Source organism: Mycetomoellerius zeteki, unplaced genomic scaffold, assembly GCF_001594055.1.
Source record: "Mycetomoellerius zeteki isolate Tzet28-1 unplaced genomic scaffold, Tzet1.0 scaffold145, whole genome shotgun sequence".
In the NCBI taxonomy this organism is placed as follows: Eukaryota; Metazoa; Arthropoda; class Insecta; order Hymenoptera; family Formicidae; genus Mycetomoellerius; species Mycetomoellerius zeteki.
In genome coordinates, this window is record NW_017256393.1 from 3,266,522 (window position 1) to 3,280,304 (window position 13,783).

The following is a 13,783-nucleotide window of genomic DNA, read 5'->3' on the forward strand; positions in this document are numbered from 1 at the left end:
GTGTGCAGGAGCCATTTAGCTCACGATTCTCGACGCTCGACGCTTGACGCTCCCATGTAATGGCACCTTAAGCCGGAGTTCGGAGTTCGTTTGAAGCAATTTGAAATTTGAATATTATCAAAAGTTAATTCCGTCATATTGTATATAAGTAAATACGATTAACGAGAAATGATCCTTTGTTACAACAAATTACCCGATAATGGCTACAATATCAAATTTTAACGTGGACTTTAAATCTGAAAAAACCATCCACAAACGCAGGTCGTCGGTTTTCCACGCGCGGCTTTCTATAGCCCACAATCACCAAAAAGGTTAAGTTTACGAAGTGACAATCATAAAAATATTTTCATGTCGAAATATTTAATTTAAAAATAATTGAAGGTCGGAATAGGCCTGTCTCAACTAACGATATTATTTTCATAAATATAATTGTTTCTTATGAACAATTTTATTCTTAAAATGTTAATTTCTATATTTAAAAAACTGCTAAAAAAGAGACCAACTCTAGTAACTGTAGCTATGTCTTCTTCCAGATAAATATATTTTGTATTTATTTATTCCATGTAAAATATGAAATTACTAATAAATATATTTATATTATAATGGTAAACAAAATATCTTTTAGACGACATTGAAGTTATAACTAATGGAAACAGATCAAATAAAAAAGAAAAAGAATGCAATGCAAAGGATACTGTTGAAGCTTTCAATCTGAGGGAATATATAGATAAACTCAGGCAGGAGCGAAAGGACTGGCAACAGGAGTATAGAAATCGCAAAGATCAACGGAGAAACTTGACCAAGCAGAAAATAAGCACAGAGGGACAGGAACAGGTTCTCGACATAAATGTACTGACAGAAGCCGAAAAAGCTTTTGTCTTGACACGTCCCAATTATGAACACATCTGCAAAAATAGCCAGAAATTATTAGACGTGGCGTTAAAAATATCTACGCTTAGTCAACATGTACATAAACTGAATCAAAAATTCATGGAAAGAATGGAAGGCAATATATTAAGGGCCACTGCAAATATTATTAAGATCTCAGAAAAATGAAGCAGATCAGCAGTAGTTTTAGGAATCGTTTATTTTTTCAATTCTACAAATTTACAGACAATAAGAGCATCATAATAAAAATATAAATAACATTTAATTAAATATAACACTAAGCATGATTGATTATACAATACTGATTTGTGGATTGTGGCGCATTTACATTATATTTATATATACATATATATATATATATATGAGATAAAATATAATAAATAAAAAATAATTTACCAATATTATACAGCATTAAACTTTATATCTATGGAATATGGAGAAGACCTCTACTTCCTGCCATTTCTGGCACGTCAACGAAATTCGAGATATTAACTCGGTCGTATGAAAAGATATTTCTTAGAATGACTCTTACGATCACGTTTTGTGGTATACTAATATTCAATGCTTCAAATAATCTAAGATTGTACGGAATAACCAATAGAGTTGTCATCTATGCAGATGGAAGCTCTTTCTTCTCGCTGCTTTCCTCTCCTTCTGCGCGAGGTATTCCTTCCTTGACTGACTGCTATGTAGTTCTAGGATGTGATTAATTTTTCGTACAATCTCGTCAGCCGTCACTGAATCCGCCTCGAAATCATGATTCTTGAAAGATGCTGATTGATGAAGCGAATGACTTTGACCTATAGCATCATCCATAATTTTAAAATATCGGTCTATGAAATATTAATTTTTATCATAAAGTTTATTTAACATTAGAAATTCATGAAAAATAATTTTTCTTAAAATTTGTTTTCCTTGGAAAAAACGAAATGATCAATATGTAATTATATATAAAAAAAAATAACTGACTCAGAATATTATCCGAAGCGCTGGATTGCGGGGTATAAACCAGTGTAAATATAGTTTTCGATCCTTTAGTCTCGGTCACTTCGCACCAAGCGATGTTGTCTATGTGATAACTGACTGCCCGCTGTCTATTCCAAAATCTAGCAGCGCCTTTACCTGTTATCACTGGATCTATCTCTATCTTCTCGCCCGATATTCCAAGATGAATCTCAGTTTTTGCTCGCATTTTGTTAATTATATATACTCTGCAATTTTAGAGATATGAATATTCTTAAACAATCTGAACACACACACACACACACACACACACACACACACATCTCAACAATTATCTATCTTATATTATTCTCTCGCTTTTACAACTTAATTATTATATATGTTTCAACATTATACTTCTCTTTAATTCTCTCTTTCTCTCTCTCTCTCTCTCTTATCACTTTTCTATATTTTTATTTAAGTTATTTACTAATTGTTATTTCAATGTATTTATTCTAACCATTATTTTATAAAAAACTATATATTGTATGTAATATAACTATATATTGTATGTATATTGAGGAATCACCTATATGACTGATACAATGGTGCCTCCATCGCAGTAGTATGACCCTCCATCTTGGCCAAGTCTTTTGCAACTTCCTCCTGCTCCTTGTCTTTACCATCCAGGATCTGCTCATCTTTTTTCTCAATGTAACTTATTGTGTCGTATCGTGCTTTATCACTCGGCTTCATCTCAATCAAGCCCAGCGTAGTGAATTCGAATTTGGAGATAGTTTCGTGTGGATCTAAACAGGGAAAGGCCCAGTCTATCTCACCGTCATCTTCAGTGAGATACAGTCCATAATGTGAAATGTCCCTGGAAGTAACGGCCAATGGAGACTTTATGAATAAGTGTCGTGTGTGCTAGCAATGAAGTAACTTATTACAGACTTCAAATTATGGTCGGGATGTTCAATTGCATATTTGTAGCAAATCAACCCAATAAAGTCCAACACCCGTGCTGTTACTATCACTGCCGCTTGAAGCGGATACCTCCTGTCCTCTTTCGACAACATACACATGAATATTCTGTACTTTCTCACCGGAACGCTCACTTGTGTCTGTGTAAAGAAATTTTTTAATATTATGAAGTCATTTTTCAAGAACGAAGCTAATAAAGAATAAATTTTATAATGCATAATCTCTATTTTTTTGCTAAATCTTGCAATACATAATTTTCATTTTTAAGAGGTTTTTTGGAAATGAACTTTTTGAAGGAAACAAAAAACAAATACATACGTCGCCATCAAATTTGGCATATTCTTTAAATGGATTTGGTGGTAAATATGGACATTTTTCGAGTTGTTCTGACAAAAGAGATTGTCCTTTTTTAAGTGGAGTTTTCCTACGAAAATCTTTTCTTTGAAATAGATCTGATTGATCTGCAGGTGTCATAGCACTAAGATTGTATTCCCATTTGACATGCTTGATTTTGGCGGCCTTTTTCCTTTCTATATCCATTTTCTCTAATCTTTGTGCAGTATTAGATCTCTGTCTGTGACTGAACGGCATTTCTAAAATGACGTAATACAAAAAACGTAATAATTAAGCAATTCAATAGAAATAATAACACTTTAATTTAGTTTTAATTATAACATAAATCATGCTATAAAAATTATTTTATAGCCTCGAACCGAAATAATTCCAATGAGGATTTTGTATGATACTCTTATATAAAATAATAGAAAACAGAAGTACATACCCATTTGTATGTCATATGATTCTGACATCACATCTAAATCCTCGTCGTCACTTTCTTCCATACCAGGATAACATTGCAGGGTATTGTTTTTCTTCAACTGCTTAGGAATATCCTCTCCGAGCATCACCATGTCGCACATACCTTTCAATCAAAGTTGTATTCTGATATACATTGTCAATATGAAAATATATGGTATATGTAAATTACAGATTTGCAGTACTGACAGTGTATATCAAAACAGCCCCAGAGTAATATAAGACATATACAGCAAAAAATAATTACAATACTAAATAAATTAATTGTAATATAGAACATAATACTATTTATTAAGACATTTAGCTTATTTACTGAGTTGCATTAATATATAAACAATTAATTTTAATTTAATTAATTTATTTTACAATAAGCATATGTCATCGGAAATATTATTTCAGAATTCCGGATCAGAGTAACGCCTCTGCCGACGATTCTAACCTAAATTTCTAACCTAAATTTATCAGAAGTATATACCTGAGTCGTCCGTCGCGAGAAAACCGTCCCTGATGTGCGACAGGAGCCAATGTTGATTGTCGTACAGAGCCATTTTTTTCGTCCTTTTTTTTCTATTGATTAGACGCCCATTATATTAGTAAACATGAACGCGTCTCGATAAAACGCGCTCTCGACGACCCATACCGATCGAACCTTTTTATAAATCGAAAGATCGATTTCCGCGCCCAACATGTCGCATGGAACGTCGTGAAGTTAGTCGCTACAATTGCCGGCAGGTAGTAAGTAATAGTAGTTGAGTCAGCGACATCAGGGATTACAGATGACTTTGACTAAATTCCAATTAATTTAATCAACATCAATGGAAAGTAATATCTATAGTATTTTGTTAATATGGACAGAAATTTTTATTTTTTTGTTGTTTGGTACAAAAAGAAATTAGAAGCGATAAATTGTTATATGATTTGAAATTTTAAATAATTTTGCTTCGATTAAATTAATCGCAATAATTAATTGATAAACTAATACTTGTAGTATATTTTATCCTAGATGAAATTATCAACTCTCTTTCGGTTGCATTAGGGATAACGATTGTATAAAAATTTCGTTTCTCAAGGTAGACTTAAATTAATCATTTGAGCAAACAATAGCAACTTAAGATGATAAAAGAATTTAATTATCACTGAATAAGATTCTCTCTAAAATATAAAATTTTTTAAAATTAAATCTAATTTTATTATTGTAACTAATAGTAAAACATTTTTCATGCATGAATATGTATAAATATGTATAAACATACATAATTTTATATGAAATAATCCATATACGTACATGTTCATATATCCTTCTTTCTTTTGTAAAATTACTTTTTAGTGTAATAGAAATAACAATAGTAATATGAAAACATTAAAAATAATTAAAAAGGTAATTTTCACACTATTTATTTTAGAAAAAATCAAGTTTGAAGAAATGTAAAAAGTTACTTATGTAAGCAATTTTTTTTAACATTTTTCCAAACATGTTTCTTTCTAAAACGAACAATGCGAAAATTATCCCTTTAATTATTTTTTATATTTTCACATTACTATTGTTATTTCTATTACTCTGAAAAGTAATTTTACAAAAGAAAGAGAGATGTATGAATATATATGGACATATTTCATATGATTATACGTGTTTATTAATATTTATGTATGTTTATACATATTTATACATATTAATATATGAAAAATTTTTTATATATTATATTGACGTTTGACATATGTAGTTTATTTATTTATTTAGTATTTACTTTATTAACAATAATACATAAGCGATCACATAGTTCATTATCAATTACATGTACTATTGTGAATATTTCGCGATATTTCACAATATAATTGCTGGAATGCGTTTTCAATTTCGCACTATTTGATAAGATTCGTGTTTTTCACGTAAATTTTTATCTGCAAAAAATGGGAACCGTTTAAAGTTTTGATTTCCCGACTAATCGATCAAATGAATCGATCTCAAACAAAACAATTCCTAAATAAAATGAACATCTAAATACTGTTACAAAGTCTTTCTCGATTATTGCGTTACATAATAATAGCACAATTGATTTTTGTGCTGCCTTATTATAGATATAAACAATAGCCTGGTTTTTAGAATCAAAACGAATAACAATTTACAACGACGCGTTATATGCAATGATATTGAATAATAGTATGATAATAACAAATTAGGCGAAATCTCACAATATAAGCATTAAAGTGGCTATTTAGAAGCCTCAATAAAATTTGTATATACGTAATTACTATGTAATATATATCTTTCGTATATACGTATTTTTTTAATATGTCATATATATATATTTATTATCCCATTTTGTAATTATGCGCATAAATTGCTCATTTCTAATTACTATTTTCCAATGATTTTTTGAAGTTACATGGCAGCGTCGCGTTTAAAATTTTAAAGGCGATTTTTAGTTCTCATGATCTGTGGGGCTTTCACGGTGGCAGTGACGGCGGCATTGGCTGAGGGCTGGTTCTCCAAAATGGTGCCCCAGATTGCCGCGGCCACCCCACCGCGGGCCCCCTTCTCGGCGTCAGTGTTCTTCTTAAAATTGTGCACTGAGTAGCGATTGTACAAGCCCCAAATGCTATTCATCAGTTTACTGTTGTACTTGAGTGGCATTAACTCCCAACCTACATATTTAAAAAATCAAATGTACAAGTATAAATTAAACCGTTAAATGTTACCGTCTGAAATGAAAATTGAATTTATAAAAACGGTGAAATCAAATAAAGATATATATTACCCTCTAGTGGAGGCCTCGGATTGAATACGTTTTCCTTCTTTTCTTCAGTTTTTTCTTTTTTCTTCATCATAGAAACAATTTGCTCCTCGTTATAGCGAACTTTACACACTGCGAAAGCACCCTGCGGAATGGAAGCCATTTTTCCACAGTCTACAAAATTGAATATTATTGTAAATAACTCATTGTAACGATTAAATAATTAATATTCCTTGCACATAGATTAAAGTTCGATATGTTCCACAGTAATATTAATATTCTACATATATTACAATTCTCGTAATAATTGAATTTATAAAACATTTATATTAGTAATTAATGAATTGATTTGCTCTTTATTATTGATGTTATTTATGCTAAAATATTTCTTGATAACAAGTTGAAATTACTAGTTGTTAATTAGCAGTTTCATTTAGTACTTTCATTAGTACTTTTAGTTAATTAGTAGTTTCATACGATATAACAATTTTGTTTGAGTCTTATCGATTAAATTGTTACGTCTATAACGAATGTATAACGTATGTATATATATGTATGCAATAATTGCGATACATGATGCTTTACTATTAAAAAATATCTCAACAGAGATCTTACAATTTCAAGAAAGAAAGTTAGTTTAGTAGTAATTTAATAGTATCAAAAAAGAAGGAAATATATCTCGAATAAGAAGGAAATATATCTCGAATTTAATCGTGATGAATCAAAACAATAACAGTCTTGCTACAATTATAGTGTATATTAAATCTATGTACATGTACGTGGGTTACGATCTTCCTATACATTCATAGCTATTTATGTCTCCTTATCATGCCTTTCATATCGTTAAGCTTTGATCTTCGTATGTCTTATAAGTAAACGGAACAAAGTGAGTAGAATTAATTCTGCTAATACTTTTATTTGTTGCTCATTTGTCGCTGAAAAGGTGTCAAAGAAAAAAACTGTAAGTTTTCTTAAAAAATGATGTTTCGCTAAAGGAAGATTAAATTAGCAGAACAATACATACAAATATATAACAACATATACTTAACAATAACGTAGGAATTTGTTGCTATCTAAGTATCTAAGTTTCAAATCCATTAATTGCAAAATAAATGTAAATAACAAATAAGAATATTAAAATTTATTCTGCTCATTTTATTCTGCCAATTTATAAAAACTTGATCTTCGCTCATAAAGATAATTACGTCTCTCCACTATTTATAATATTACAAATGTCAAAGCATGTTTCCTACAAGAATAATAAATCGTAATCACTGCTGACATAATAACGTATGATTTATCTTGGTTGTATTTCATATATTTTATTTGTTCTTCTTTTTATTCTCTAAAATCTAAATGTGCATTTCATCCCTTTTTAAATTCGTAAAAACTCAAAAGAGTTCGCAAACGCTGTTAAAGTTGCGCTCTCGTTTGAATAAATATTTTCTACGTTTTTCGCCAAATCCAACTGACCGATGCAACTCTCGAAAAGCAATTCCGTTATCTGCCTTCTCGTAAATTGTCTTCCCGTCGCCAGGCTCGCCTTCGGTGTGCTTCCTTTTTTCTTGTCTCGATTTGTCCTTCGAGTTTCGATCCTCCGGGAAGCGTCAAGCCTCAGGCAACCGCCAGCGATGGTGGTCTCAGTAAGATTCATCAACCAAAGGAAAGCCTTGTCTTTGTCGTCAACGTACGATAGATTGTACTGAACTGTACTTCCGCTTTGCGTCGCTATTTGTTTGTAATCTGTGATTCGTGCGTAGCTTCTTTTCGACTTCTCTGAGTCTACTCTGAAATAATCCAACGTGATTACTGGTTCCCAACGCGACGGCGGTCATCACTTATAAGCTCGATAGGGAAAAAAGCAAGGAAGATAGCGGGACCGAGACGGACAGAGAAAGAGAGATGCTTTTTTTTATTCGTCATAATAAGAACGGCATATCGGCGGCCTTCGAGACACTGACGTTGCCCGACCACCGTGGACTCGGTCTTATCGTCTTCAATGAGCAAGAACCAGTGTCGTAGTCTGATTCTGATGCAATAATGGAAGTTGAAAATTTAAATTCGAATAATATCGGTACTGTAAAGGAAGAAAAAATAACATTTAAACGACGCGCGTTTAAATATTCTCGTGTTTCAATTGAATTGTAAGCGTATATAGAGAGATTACATTTCTTTATATGAATACCAACCGGAAATAATTCAAATCGTTTATCAGACAGAACATTGAAAATCTTGACGTCATTTTTCGTGTTAGCCTGATATGAGGACCACAAACGAAGATTTCTCAAAAAGGAGGGCAAGACGTTATCGCAATAAACAAATTTATCAAAACGAGAACAAACGTTTATGCTTTTTATCATCGCGAATCTTGTTACGGACGTTACTTTTCTTGTGTTACATGTTTCTCTTTTGTCGTTTATCATAAATAGGACAGTTGCATCAACATACATGTAGCAATGGCGTTTTGTACGTGTTTCTATGTTTATATTTATTGCATTTGAATAAAGCAAATAATTGGGCAAATTGTGTAATAAATATATATTCCTCCGATCAATCTGTTTTCAAATTAATTTATAATTTGACAAGACAAATCCATTTGTTAAATGAAAAATTTGACAGTTTTGGATTTATTGACAATTATATACTTTTTTAATTATATTTACTTTTTTATAAAAATAAATAATTTTACAAAATAAAAAAATGTTATAAACGTATGATTTCTGAAAAATAGTTAAAAAATATCCCGTGCCACAAACCTATATGTACTTATTCGTACTTTTCCATATTTCTATTTTTACATTTCACTGAATATTATTTAATGCATAAGCATACATTTTACGATATGGTAATTTTTTAAGCATACAAAGGCAGATAATTGAATATTTTCAGATTTGTATATGAAAAAATCAAAAGAAATGTTCAATATTAAATATGAGTTAACGACTATAATATGAATTAACACAAACATTCATTCTATTTAATATATATTTTTATACTTCACACATTTGAACTAGATTTGTAAATAAGTCAATATAACGTTTACATGGAATTTAATACCAATTTTTGTTACGTGTTTTTATTATGATTTTTATTAGAGTTTTAATTTAAGATATATTAATCTATAAACTAGATATTTACTTTTGATATTAAGGATTTATAGTTTTATTTAAAAAAATAAATCTTCTTTTCTTATTAATGTATTTACTTTTTTCACAGAATATAAACCCTTTAATAGTTATAATGAAAATAGTTTTAACTAGATAATTATAAGTTACGAATTTTATATCATTTTTATTTAATACATTTATTGATCAGTGTTTTAAGTATCTTTTTTATTTGAATAATTACATTTAATTGTAATTATTGTTGTTTGTTAAATGAAATGTGAATTTTCATTTCCTGGATTTGCCTCGCGAGATTTGCTGTTTGGAGAAAATAGGGCAATAGGAGTCAGGCGTGATAATCGTTGCGCAAATAATATATCGATATAACACAAACCTCTTTATAAAAAACGCGCTTATGTTTCGGCTCATTTTTGAGCCCTCTTCAGAGACAAATCACTCTAATATGTACAATGTGTACTTAATAACTACCTTATCGTGGCGAGCTCCACTATACTAAAATCTTTATACAAGAATTACATACAGATGAATGTTAAAAAGAAAGGAGAAGAATTATTGGAATAATTAGAGATAAGATTTTGGAAAATTTTTATAAATTTAAGCTACAATAAAAGTAAGGAAGCTCACCACGAGCATAAAACACCATATCGCAAACATTAGAGGAAGGTCAGTGGTACCGACATACCATTTTGTTTTTAGACAATATTTTTTAAACAAAAGGTAAAAATACAACTTCAAAAACATAAATACAAGCTAAAAAGTGTCTTCTATCAGTTAATATAAGCAGTTTTTATAATACTGTTGCAATTTTGCAATAATTAAGTTTTTCATAAGTTATGCAAAAATGAGCGTCTGACAAAATGGGCTCCAAATATTTTTGTAATCGTCGGTAAAATTTTTCCCAGACAGCACAAAATACTAAAATATAACAAAAAAGTGTCTATAAGATGTAAAAGACGTCATATATAGACATTTTTTCGTTATCTTTCAGTATTTTGTGCTGTCTGGGTTTGGACATGAATTTTCTTTGAAATCAACTGTAAGAAACGAAAGACATGCCGCATATTATTATATTTTCAAGTTATTGTCAATGTTAGAACGTTAGCGCCAGTACATCTTTAGAGTTAGCTTATAATTGAAAAAATTATTGTAGTTTCGACATTTTCGTACTAAAATTTTCGTCTCAAAATTATTTCAATAAGTCCTTAAGAGAAAATGCGATAGTTGTGAGACACTCTGTATATATAGAATGACATACATATAATAAATAATGACAATGATCGAGAACTGCAATCAAGGATATATTGCTAAAATTCTGATTCTTTTAAAACAAAAGCAGATTTTGCTTCAAAAAATTCCACAATATTCAAAAATTTGTATTAAATAATTACATCTGAGAATTTAGTCATGGAAATCCAGATTATCGATAATTAGTAATACACGATAATAAATAATAAAACGATAATAATGATACAGATATTACAAATATTGTAATTTTTTGATGGTTGCACGGAAGTTCTTGAAATCATGAGATAAAAATTTAAACGATCTTTTAATATTTTTTATTAAGTTTTGAGACAGAGAGGAATTATTGCCATTTGAACTTTGATTCTATAATAATTAATCAATGATTTTCTACATTCCAATGATTAATGGATTGGACTATGAACATTATTCACAGGGATGCAAATTATGTGTACAAAATGTCTTTTTAATTATTTTATTATTGAAATTATACACAAGTATAAAGTATTACACTAATATCAATTGTAAGAAAGCTTCATATCTAAAAAAATGTTATATATAATCAATGTTACATATAATTAAAAAAATGTTAGATATAATCAATTATTCTAAATCATGAGACCAATTCGGCTTCCTCTTTTCTAGAAAACTTTGTATTCCTTCCTGAGCATCTTTCATTTTCAGATTATTTACCATTTTTTCGGTACCGAGAACATATGCTGTCGATATATCAAGAGTAATTTGTTCATACAGAAATGTTTTACCAAAATGCATAACCGAGCGACTCTTTGCGTTAATTGCGTCTGTAATTCGACGAATTTCCTCGTCTGAAATCGAAGTTAAATATAACTTTAGCACCGAGACACTATCGTGTCTCTGGATAAGATATGTATACAAGTGAAAAATGAATTGTGTAAATACGTTACTATTTTATTAAATAAAAAATGAAAATAATATAAATATATTTCTAATATTAATATATGTTAATATATATGTATTAGTATATGTTAACATTTTCGCAACCGGAAACTTTTCCAAAACTAAAAGCCAAATATAATAAATTTAAATCTGTACAGCTATATTGCCGCAGAGAGACTTGTCATTAAAATAAGAATAAAATTATAAGATTTGCTCTAATATATTATATAATTAATTACTTGCTCTTTAAAATTGAAGAAAATTTATTTGTTACAAACATAAATAGAAAAAATATCAAATTGAAAAAATTAATTCAATATTTTTATATAAAAATAAAATTAGTTAAACATTTTTACATAAAAAAAATTAATTATATATACTTTAAATTATATATAAAAATATATCCGGAAAAAATGTTTCATATATAATTATATACAATTATATAAAATTACAATATATAAAATTATACATAATTATATAAAAAATTGACATATCTTATATACAATTATATATAATTATATATAAAATATGTCCATTTACATAACATTTTTTCCCGGGATAATTTCATATTTATAAGTACTTTATAAGATATTTTTTAAAATATAAAAGATTTCTGCAAAATTTGTAAATGAAATATCTTTTATTGTACTTAAAACACTAAAATACTACGAAAATAATTTATATTTTCCGTGTATTTTTTCGTCGAAAATACGCAAATAAATTTGTTTTCTTTTCAAGATAAAACTAACTGCTGGATTTGCATTCCGTTTAATCAATTTGAATTGTGAATATAAAAAGACGTGTTATTATATCAATGACAACGCTTAAAATACTATGAAAAGAATTTATATTCATTTTTCCATGTTTTTCCATCGAAAATACGTAAATAAATTTGTTTTCTTTTCAAGATAAAACTAACTGCTGAATCTACACTTTGTTTAATCAATTTGAACTTCAAATATAAAAGACGTATTTACATAACGCTTTTTTTAACATTGATAACTAGTCATTATATTGATAACATTTATTTACAACTAGTCATAGTTATAAATTTTAAGAAACGTACTTAGATTAACCAGTTACATATAGTTTATAAAAAGACATAATTATACACCCCCAGACAGCACAGAATATTTATGATAAATATTTATTATAATTCATTTTCTCTGTTCTATAAATATTTTATACATATTTTATATAAAGCTTTATTCGAAATATTATTAAAAGATAGAGTAAATATTTAATGTAATATTTATGATAAATATAGTATATAAATATTTCTGTTAAGTATTTTTTATTTGAATTGTTATGGCTCATTAAGTACGAGTATTTCCATAACATTTACCTATTACAAGATTTACAATAAATATTTCATAATATGTATAATAAATATTTATGATCTATGCAATTTAAGATCACAAAAATATTTGCAAAATATTTAAAATGCCTTATAAATATTTATAAATATTTTGTAAACATTTTATAAATATTGTATGCTGTCTGGGGAGCTGTCAACGGCTGCAAATATGTTAATATATCATTCTTGAAAGTGTGTTTTCTTATAAACTCAAAATAATAAAAAGAGAAAGATAATTATTTTATGTCTGTTTACAAAAATAATTACTAATAGTTTAGTTTTTGATCTTTAAATAACTTAACTTCTTGAAATAACATAAAATTAACTTACTATTTTTCGATTTAATTTTTGTATTACCTTTTCTAATCTTTTTCATTTTTCATTGGTGACTTACCGAGTTTGTCGTTCGCTACGACTTTGCTAACGAGACCGCATTCGTAAGCTTCTTTGCCGGAAATAGGGAAACCAGTAAACAGCATGTACATTGCATTCTTCCTTGGTACATTGCGCACCAGTGGTATACCCGGTGTCGAGCAAAATATCCCGATATTCGCTCTGTAAAAGGTATCGAATAAAAAATAATAAGTAACATTTTCAATAATACAGAAATAATATAATTAATAATAGATATGTGCGATATTAATAAGATAATAATTATATACAGTAAGACAATCATGAGGAGTAAACTTTACAAGAGTACCCCGGAGTGGAGAACGAACTTCTTTCCGTGCACACCGCGATGTCACACGCCGCAACCAATTGACAGCCAGCTGCGGCTG

General features: G+C 29.0%; 4 protein-coding genes across 4 annotated transcripts in view; 1 reads left to right on the top strand and 3 right to left on the bottom strand.

Annotated features, from left to right (window-relative positions):
* Positions 1 to 77: 77 nt before the first annotated feature.
* On the top strand, positions 78 to 1,204 carry LOC108731987 (uncharacterized). The gene is made up of 2 exons (XM_018462566.1): positions 78 to 311; positions 626 to 1,204. The coding sequence occupies exons 1-2, from the start codon at positions 200 to 202 to the stop codon at positions 1,054 to 1,056; spliced, it is 543 nt and encodes a 180-aa protein (XP_018318068.1). The 5' UTR covers positions 78 to 199; the 3' UTR covers positions 1,057 to 1,204.
* An 85-nt stretch (positions 1,205 to 1,289) lies between these two features.
* Positions 1,290 to 4,376, bottom strand: Sin1 (SAPK-interacting protein 1). Its single transcript, XM_018462519.1, has 7 exons — positions 4,106 to 4,376; positions 3,596 to 3,736; positions 3,133 to 3,407; positions 2,785 to 2,954; positions 2,420 to 2,710; positions 1,858 to 2,099; positions 1,290 to 1,688 (listed from the first exon to the last, which is right to left on the bottom strand). The coding sequence occupies exons 1-7, from the start codon at positions 4,176 to 4,178 to the stop codon at positions 1,495 to 1,497; spliced, it is 1,386 nt and encodes a 461-aa protein (XP_018318021.1). The 5' UTR covers positions 4,179 to 4,376; the 3' UTR covers positions 1,290 to 1,494.
* Positions 4,377 to 5,949: 1,573 nt separating this feature from the next.
* LOC108731978 (uncharacterized) lies at positions 5,950 to 8,327 on the bottom strand. The gene is made up of 3 exons (XM_018462549.1): positions 7,836 to 8,327; positions 6,387 to 6,536; positions 5,950 to 6,273 (listed from the first exon to the last, which is right to left on the bottom strand). Exons 1-3 carry the CDS (start codon positions 8,014 to 8,016, stop codon positions 6,038 to 6,040), a joined length of 567 nt encoding a protein of 188 aa, XP_018318051.1. The 5' UTR covers positions 8,017 to 8,327; the 3' UTR covers positions 5,950 to 6,037.
* A 3,005-nt stretch (positions 8,328 to 11,332) lies between these two features.
* Positions 11,333 to 13,783, bottom strand: part of LOC108731926 (enoyl-CoA hydratase domain-containing protein 3, mitochondrial) — a 7,424-nt gene continuing 4,973 nt past the window's right edge. The window contains exons 5-7 of the mRNA XM_018462482.1: positions 13,705 to 13,760; positions 13,399 to 13,559; positions 11,333 to 11,556 (exon numbers count right to left, since the gene is read on the bottom strand). Of these exons, the coding sequence (XP_018317984.1) occupies positions 11,333 to 11,556; positions 13,399 to 13,559; positions 13,705 to 13,760 (441 nt within the window). The remainder of the gene's footprint in view (positions 11,557 to 13,398; positions 13,560 to 13,704; positions 13,761 to 13,783) is intronic.

Excerpts from the sequence above, each read along its gene's own strand:
- LOC108731978 (XM_018462549.1), bottom strand. The coding sequence starts at position 8,016 with ATGAATCTTACTGAGACCACCATCGCTGGCGGTTGCCTGAGGCTTGAC. Across the intron at positions 6,537-7,835 it reads GCTTTTCGAGAGTTGCATCG|ACTGTGGAAAAATGGCTTCC; the intron begins GTCAGTTGGATT and ends TCAATTTTGTAG. Across the intron at positions 6,274-6,386 it reads TCCGAGGCCTCCACTAGAGG|GTTGGGAGTTAATGCCACTC; the intron begins GTAATATATATC and ends TTAAATATGTAG.
- Sin1 (XM_018462519.1), bottom strand. The coding sequence starts at position 4,178 with ATGGCTCTGTACGACAATCAACATTGGCTCCTGTCGCACATCAGGGAC. Across the intron at positions 3,408-3,595 it reads ATCATATGACATACAAATGG|AAATGCCGTTCAGTCACAGA; the intron begins GTATGTACTTCT and ends ACGTCATTTTAG. Across the intron at positions 2,100-2,419 it reads CCATTGTATCAGTCATATAG|AGTATATATAATTAACAAAA; the intron begins GTGATTCCTCAA and ends CTAAAATTGCAG.
- LOC108731987 (XM_018462566.1), top strand. The coding sequence starts at position 200 with ATGGCTACAATATCAAATTTTAACGTGGACTTTAAATCTGAAAAAACC. Across the intron at positions 312-625 it reads AGCCCACAATCACCAAAAAG|ACGACATTGAAGTTATAACT; the intron begins GTTAAGTTTACG and ends AATATCTTTTAG.